The sequence below is a fragment of the Nothoprocta perdicaria genome, unplaced genomic scaffold (genome assembly GCF_003342845.1).
Source record: "Nothoprocta perdicaria isolate Ctin4 unplaced genomic scaffold, notPer1 scaffold_14, whole genome shotgun sequence".
In the NCBI taxonomy this organism is placed as follows: domain Eukaryota; kingdom Metazoa; phylum Chordata; class Aves; order Tinamiformes; family Tinamidae; genus Nothoprocta; species Nothoprocta perdicaria.
In genome coordinates this window covers 7,888,354-7,897,391 of record NW_020454538.1, presented here as the reverse complement: position 1 = coordinate 7,897,391, position 9,038 = coordinate 7,888,354, and the positions used below count along the sequence as shown (strand labels likewise).

The 9,038-nt window shown below is 38.1% G+C and overlaps 1 protein-coding gene across 1 annotated transcript; it reads right to left on the bottom strand.

Annotated features, from left to right (window-relative positions):
* Positions 1–1,376: 1,376 nt before the first annotated feature.
* On the bottom strand, positions 1,377–6,605 carry ZNF518B (zinc finger protein 518B). The gene has a single exon (XM_026034111.1). It carries the CDS (start codon positions 6,407–6,409, stop codon positions 3,155–3,157), a length of 3,255 nt encoding a protein of 1,084 aa, XP_025889896.1. The 5' UTR covers positions 6,410–6,605; the 3' UTR covers positions 1,377–3,154.
* Between the last annotated feature and the right edge of the window lie 2,433 nt (positions 6,606–9,038).

Here is a 9,038-nt window from a genome sequence, read left to right as displayed (position 1 = left end):
GTCTGTGTAAGTTGGCTTGTACTCATTGTGCATATGTATCTTGGGTGTACATTAAACAGTATTCAATAGCCACTGAAATCTGGTGTCAATGTAGGGGACAATTATAAGGTCTGGTATTATTACTTTTATAAGCTTTAGTGAAATAAATCCTGTTACTTGACACAAGTAGGACTTATTCTTCAGCTCAAGTGAGATATCTGCATTCATATTTGAGCTTTCCAACACCTACAGTAAGACCGTTTATAAAAACAATTCCTCTGAATTGCCTGTGCTAATCTAGAGATGAAAGACATTACTGGGAGCAGTGTAAGTGTTCAAGCTCAACAAAAAATATTTTCCACCACGTGATATTTTTCCAGTATAAACTATAATATTAAGCCTTAAGCTTAGTCGGCATATGAAAAGCAAACACGTAGCATTAATAATCTCCCTTTCTAAGGATGCTCAAAGTTTGTCTAGCTAATTGGACAATACCAGAGAGCAGCCTCGGTTGCTTTACCCTTACACAAAAGGAACAAGAGGAATAAAAATATTCAAGCCCCCAGCACAACACTCCAGGCCAAATTATGACAAAGTACATAATGACACGGGCTAGTCTACAAAAACAGAGCAGCTGCTGGTTGATGTACTTGAAGCTTTTTACTCCTATATGCTGCATCCAAATGCAAGAGGGCATCCAGTGCAATTATTTACCTGAAACCATTGGGACTACTGAAACTCCTGAAGGAAATTCTTCAAAATAGCGGAGGTCGCCTGGCTGAACTCATCGAAACGGGAAGAGGCAGGAAACACAGGCTGCAGCAAGAGGCTTTCAGAGTTCTGTAGCCACTATACAATTTAATTTATGAAAGGCATCATATTTTTAAAAAAGCCATTTTCCAAACTAATTACGTGAAAAAAATAACACAGCTTACAATTTAGACAGACTGCGTCACTAACATAGGTTTTTGTAGATGTCTACTAAAGCAAAGAAAAAAACATTACAAGGATGTTTTAAACATCTGCAGTTCCTAATGCTGAACAACACTTAAACACACACAAAAAAATACAGCATTTGTTAGGAATGTTCTAATTTTGCCAGCGACAACTCTTAAGAGAATTCGAAAACATTTATTTAGTAGCTTCTACAGAGACAAAATTAATTCAAATAGTAACCTGGACTTAAGGAGTTTAAACAACAGAGAAAATTAATCATGTTTTTTCCTATGTTAACAATTGCAGTATTACATGTGATATGGCAGGACTTTAAAATAAAAGTATTTTCACAATCAAAAATGCAAACAGTACTGCTAGGTTTGGCATCAAAGTACATGAAGTGAAAAAACCCTCTAGTGTACCCATCTAAAAAAATATAATTCCATTTGAATACAAAATGAGAACTGTCATTTCATTATTACTGACAACACAGATAAAAGGAAATTTGTTCTGTGGAAGAGACTACCCCATGGCACAAATGATACAAAAATGTTTAATGTGAACACAATGATGTATCAGATCTGACTTCTGAAAGCACCAAATATCTGAAGGATTTTAACACTGTATTGCAAAATGGTTGGGAAGCAAAATGGTTCTAAGCGCCTTTTTGTAAAATAAACCTCAATCAGAAGACGTACTTTAAAGTCCTAAAATATTTACATTTCAATACAGAGACCGTACATACTTTATCAAAAGCAATGTATAATCTGCCAGAGTATATAAAAAAAATATTTCCAGCCTAGTTAAATCGTTTACAAAAATGCATCAACAGTGAAAAGAAGTTAGGAACTACAAGTTTTTCCAAAGAGTAGCTCCAGTTCAAACATATAATACATATCCAGCATAAGAGTATTGTTATCTGTAAAAATGTAAGAAGTGATTTAATTGCAAGTATGTGCTTAATTCAATATAGTTCATTCTATATAATTTTAGAACAGAATGATTAACAGGACGAAGAAAACACTCACGTACAGAAACTTCAGACTTCAGTGTCATCTCTCCTTCTTCTTTACTAAAAACTTGAAATTCAGTCCTAATTTAGAAAAGTACTTAAGCAGCTAAGTAAACTGCTTACACTGCACTCAATCAGTAAACACACCATATGTACACAGGTAACTAGGCAAATACTTGTATGAATTGAGGCCTACCTAAAATACATTCTAAATATCCGACTCCTTAATCTAAAGAAGGATGAGAGACTACACTGGAAATCCGGTTAAACACTGTCGACATAAAAGCTGTGCCACATGGTTTCTCAGCTTGAAGAGACTTCAGCAAGTTCTCCCTGTGCCTAAGCGTGAACTTGCTGCGCAGAGATCTAGCAAAATGCCCAATTCTGCAGCAGGGTTTCCAGCAGGCTGCACGAGCACAGGGCGAGAGGCAGGTATAGGGCTGCCTCTTGGCTCCTCGAGCATCTGAGCAGTCTGCTGGCCCCACACAGGCTGCCAGGAAAGAGAAGCTTCCGAGTTTGATGAAACCTAGGGCTCTGTCTGCTCAGAACAAGGGTAGCACAAAAAAAACAGCAAGATCCTTGTCTCTCTCAGAGGCCACACTAAGCCCTACACACGCTTAGGGTTTTCAGTGCCATCTTACGCAGTGGGAGCAACTGCTTTCACTGATTCTTCATTTATAACCCTGCACACCAGTGAAGTCCGCAGAGGAGCTTCTGTCCCACTACAACAGGACACTTTCATTTACGTTTCTTTTTCAGGGCACTTTGTCACTAAAGCTAGATGTATACTTGCTGCCCACAGAGGATCAAAGGTGCTTTTTAATACTTGTATGCCTGATTTCTGAAACACTATGTTGTAATTAAAAAAGTTAAATTTACACCTATCTTGGAGTCTAAGATTCCAATCCATACCCAGCTAGCACAGACCAATTACAAGCACAGTATCCTAGCACAGAAAATGACAACTAGAAAGATGTTTGCATAGCAAATCTTCAGATTTCTCTCGGGGAACAGATGAAGTTGTCTTCCAATACTTATTTCAAATATGAGAGTGCAAAGTAGTGCTTAGCCCTCACTATTGGCTTCTCGTTATCTCTGGAACTCCGCTCTCATTTCCCACTTTGCTAACAATACATACCTTTTTGGCAAAATTAAAGAGTTATTTCCATCTTCCCTTCCAAACAAAGTAGTGTCAGTCATTAAAAATAACATAAATAAACTAATCTCTCACTTGATGTTTTTTGCTGGAAGAGAAAGAACATCCCAACCCTTGGTTGCCTCTATCAAGTGTCTCTGTCCATGACTTATCCACTCCTCCTGGTCCACATATACCCTTCCACAAAACCAGCACTTAAACATACACTGAAGGGATTCAGCTGGTGAAGCTTCCACCACCTGGTAGTTATTTTTATGTGTTTTTTTTAGTTTCATTTTTAACATATTCTGCTTTTTTGCTTGATTTCCTGTCTCTGCATTCTGAAGAGTGAGACGCTTTCGGTAACGTTTCACACCAAGGCAACTACTTGTCCGTTCCGAGAGAACTACTTTCAGGACGTGACCTTTATACTTGTTGATGGTCTTCATGACATTAATTATCTCTGGCGAGTCAACATCAGGATGGTTTAATACCACAACGGGCTGGTTACGACGAGGGCATTTTATCAACTGATCCGTTCGCAAAGGGACCAGCCTAAGTCGTCTTGCTGTCAGCAGATAGGCCATATCAGAACCAGAACTGGTTTCTGACTGAGTTCTTGTTTTCCTCCTGGGCAGCTCCCTGAAGCTTGCTTGTTTCCCTTTACTTTTGGGTCCTTGCTGACTCTTTGAATGGAGCTTGCTTTGCTTACTCACATCGCTATTCTTTTGATACGAGCCGCTACTTTGTTTACTGTTATTTTTCACACTTGCCTCTCGCTTTGGTCTTTGTCTCAGTGATATATTCCGGGCTGGGGCGTTGGGTTCACTCTGGTAAGAGAAACATGGCAAATAAGCGGCAGCTTTCTCAGAAACAGTGACAGGCACCGGCCGAGGCAGCAGCATTTCATTGCAATACACAGAAGGAGCTGCTGTTTCACTCCTGCTTTCTATTCCAGGGGTGCTTTGGCCGCTAGCAGCGTTCAGCACTCTCAGCACTGTCCCTTTGGGAATAAACACCGGAGTGGCAACATGGGAATTCTTAGTCAGCCGGCTTTTAGATGCTTGGGCAACTGTAAGGAGTTGTTCTTCACTGGGTTCTTCACCACTAATCAGACTGTTCCCGGCAAGCAGCTGAGGCAAAGATGCAGATTGTTCCAACTCAGCAGCAGAGGCAATTCTCTCACAGCTTGCTGAATTTTCCTGAGACAAAAGCACCTTTTTGCTAGCGGCTTGGCATCTCAAAGGCATAGATTTCATGTTAGACTCAGCAGCGGACATCAACTGAGCAATCTTTCTGCACAGCAACGTTGCTGACTTCTTACTGCATGTTGTATCATCCCATCTAATGCCTTCTGGAACATTTTCAGTACCAGAGCTAAGAGAAAACACAGATGAAATGACAGGTCCCTCGAAAGGGCTGCCATAATTTTCCATTCTCTGTAATTCTAATGATTCCAGGAGAAGATTGTTCTTTGGATTTATGGTATCAACTCCCTTCAGTTTGCTTAAGTTAACATTCGTATGCTCCAAAGGTGAAGATTTAGTGACGTGAAAATTTCTTCCTGCTTCAGGAGATTTAACAGATTTGTTATCAAAATCCGTAGTAAATAAACATATACCTGGAGTGTTGACAAGCGGACTCTTACATTCATTGTCTTCACTCTTCAAAGGCTTTTCCTTAAGGAGTGCAGAAGAGGAGGCATTTTTGCTGTCCTGAGCAGCCCTTCCTGAAACATTCTTGCAACTTTTATCTTCAGAAGTAGTGGCGTATTTGGAAGAGGATACATCCAGACTTCCTTCGTAACAGTACAAGTCATAACGCAAATTATTTTTTCCATCAGTTTCTCTCCTTAAGGATTTAGGATCACTTACTTTTTCAGTACTAGAAGTCACTAGAGACTGAGAACAAAGTTCTAAAACACTGGAACGGACATCAATGCCTTTCACCAAATGAAAGCATAATTTTGATGCATCTTCCTTCTGTGCGGATGCAGAGTTAGAGTCTGGGGGTTGACTGCTAGAAGTACAAAAACATTCAGAATTCCTACTGTATGTGCCATCTGATGTAAACTGGTTACTAACACTGGATAATTTGTCTACATTCACTTCCATGGTTAGCAACTCATTTTGAAACGCAGAAGATAATTTTTTTCCTTCTGTAGGTCGTTCTATACCTTGATTCTCGGCTTCCTCTTCAGCACAGTTTGCAGGTTTGGAAGTTCCATCTTTCATAGGAATTAGTTTGAGGACCAGCTGTCGTGCTCCATTCACTATTTTAATCTCTACTATTTGAGCTAAGCAGTTAGAGGGAACTACAAGTTCAGATGGTGCAATTACTGTTAAAGGCATCCCAGGTTGCAAAGGTTCTGTTTTGGGAGAATACACCTCAACTTCCACACTTTGATTCTCACATACAGTTATTTCGGATGGCTCCAACACTGTTTTGTCCTGGTTGGATGCTGCATTTATGCTACATTCTATATCATGAGACAAGCACACTATTTTAGTCAATTTATCTGGAACCTCACAAACAGTATTTGAAGATGAATTTGAAATTTCATTTCGTAAAGGTTTTTTCTTATCATATTTCTGCTTTTGATATAAAGTGCTTTGACTTGGCAAGCTGGACTTCTTCTGCTTATGGTTTGCAGTGCCATTTGTTAGCCGTTTTGTGGGCTTTTCATGTACTCTTCTTGTATGTTTTACTATATAATCATGTCTAACAGCACCATAGTCACAGTATTCACACTGATATGGAAAAGTTCCAGTGTGTTTCACCAAATGCCTCTGGAATTCTCCTTTGGTGTAGGATACATAACTGCAGTGGGAACAAAGAAATTTAATTTCATCGTGTTGACTTACATGCTTTTTATACTGCAAAGGATCCTTTGTTGAAAATCTGCATTTATCACAGTAGTATTTCCCTGGCAGAAAGTTCTTTACCTTAAAAGTTTTCTGGTTTTTAATTGGGGATGGCTTTTCATGTTTTTCAAAGTTTGCAGCACTGGCACCCTCAGGAACAAAATGGAGAGCAGCTGGTGTAACATGACTGCATTTCTTGCAGATGAAAGACTTGTCTTCAGTCCACCCAAGCTTCTTATGCTTTTCTATATCTTGCATTGAAAATTTCTGAACATTTCCGCATTTTATACAGTTTATTAGTGAGAACTTATTATTCTCAGCCTCAGTCCCTTGGTAACAGCAATTCTGGTCATCATCCCCTTTTGATGGATTTGTTTTATCCTCTGAAGACTGTTTTGGGGAGGTGCTTAAGGAATTATTTCCATCACTAAGTTGTCCAGGATACAATTTTGGTAAGATTTCCCTCATTTTCTTCAACTGCATTTCAGAAGATGCAGCTCTGTAGCAGTATATTCAAACCACAGAAGCAACAGGCAGAGAGTTTTCTTGCTATTGGTCTTGTGTATGCTGCTTATCAGTCAATCATCCAGGTCACCAATCTGGGAAATACACACTTGGGAAGGAAAACTGCTCAGGGAACTGCATCCATGTTATATTCCCAGTCCTTCATTCAGTCAACCTGCAGCACTAAAGAAATAAAAAGCAGAAGATTAAGTCAGTTAAGATTTACTAATCAGTGCACTACTACTGATTAGTACAGCTGATTAATACAGCTGAATTACAGTGTGCAAATATACTGTTAATACAATATTGTATCATGCACACACAACCATTAACTGTAAGCAAAACATACACAATCAATGAATCATTTAATGATTGTTCACAGTCAAAATGTTCTTGAATTCATAAAATGATCTGATGTCTGTCAAAACCTGGACTGTTTATGTGTTTCTTCCATTTTCAAAAATTTTACCTTCAAAAATGTATTTAAGCCTAATTTAACCTTAAAAGAAAGATTCTTAGTAACAGAACTAAGCACCAAAATGTAATTTCAGTTCATACACAGCCTCTGCCTCAGGAAAAGATATTATTAAGCACTACAGGTGTCCATCATTTGAGAATCTCTGTAAGAGAGAAAGAAGCTACAAGCCTTCCTAGAAACACAGAACCATGAGTTTGTTTTTATATATCAGGAATTTCAAGGCAACTTGAAAATCCTTAAGTACAGACAAAAGTTCTTTTTTAATCAGTGCCAATGTTTCCAATCCAAGAATCTTGAATACTTAATCATAACAAGAGGCAATTTCTACTTCACATATTCTCAAAATAATTAAATCAAAATAATCTGTGGTTTTCTAAAATAATGACTTGCACTTTTCTTAGTGCTCTTAGTTCATTTCTGCACATCTGGACAAGCAATCACTCCCTCCTAGTAATACAGAGTATGAAAAAACAAGCAAAATAATCAATCCAATGGAAAACAGAGGGAAAACAGTGGTGAAAATCCACCATGGCATCAACCTGTGCAGAATATTAGGTCGTTCCACACCTCTCACTGTCTCTTTTCCATATTTAACATGGACAAGAGCTCAGCTTTAAAGGCTTTTGCCAAGACTACAGACCACAGCTATGTGGAAAATAAACAAGAATTGCCCTTTTGAGACACATACAGGATAAATGTCAGTCATATGATGTCAACAGCAATGACTAAAATCTATTCAATATCTTTCTTATTTTAACATTCCTCTTTACAGATATAGTGCTGCACAGACACACGCATCTGCATATAGACCCTAAAGTATTTCTAGATTCCATTGCATTTCAATATATCCTACGGAAGACAGTTGCTTATGCTTCTGAAAACAAATTATTCTCCAAGTTTATCTACAGAGAGCAGCATTTAGCACAATGCTCTTACTACCTAAAGCACCCTGTTAAGAAAGTCTCAGTCGGGTGGATACTGAGATCAAGAGAGTGGCTGTCAAAACATATTCCAAACACTGGATAGACAATTTATATAAAGGTTAAAACAAACAAAAATTAGGAAAAACATCCTTGGTGGTGTGGTTATTCTAAAATCACTCACTGTAAAGGCAGTTTTCTTTTTTGGCACTGCAATAGTTTTCCAAACCTTGCTGCTCACTGTCAAAGAGAGAACTCACCGGCATCTTCTTACATTGCCCTGTATTACTGAAATACCCCTTTACTTCAAACACATTCAAACTTAGCTCATCATTCTAAAGAAAAACATTTTCAGTGTTTCAGTTCCCTTTTTTTATTTTGCTATGTAATGAATAAAGAGGATGTGACAAACAGCATGCAGTTATCATACATGATCAAACAGGCAAGATTTTACTCCAGCCCCTCTCCCACACCAGGCTCATAGGCTGCCTCCAAGCAAAGGCTGCTCTGGGATTGCAGAGGCAAAACCACTCATTTCCTGAGAGGAGGAGGATTTTTAAAAGAACCAGAAGACACTGAGTTTCTTTTTTTTAAAGAACCCCATACAAATGCACATTCGATTGAACTTTACTACTACATACTGGACATATACTACCAACTTAACACTGACAGTGTCTCTGTTAAGCAGAGGTAACTGCCCTAGTGACCAACTACACAGTCACAACTATCGTTGCTAACTTGACAGCAAAAGACTGGGAGAGACCCAAAGCGCTTTGCTCAAGTATAACACGTTGCTTTAATTAAGAGAATTAAAAGAATTGGTTTTACATTAAAAACAAATCATTCAAACGCCCCACAGAAGTTCTTTCCTACAATTATTTCCTCTAAAAGACAACTTGGCACACAGTCACAATACTTTCTATATCTGAAATTCACATAAAGCTTCTCCCTTAAAATAAATCAGAATTGTCAAGAAGAGCAAAGACCATGCACCACTTTTTTAAAAAAAATTTATTATCAAACATACAGTTATTCCACTCTATACAGAAAGAAAACCCTTTTTTTAAGAAAAAAAACTAATTATGGTATAAAATTATGCAAAATATTGATTAAAACCATTTCACATTTTCTAATGAACTGTCCAAAGAAAATGAAAAGATGAATGTATATTAGTTAAATTATGGTGTATTCTACTGAAATGGAGGTCTCC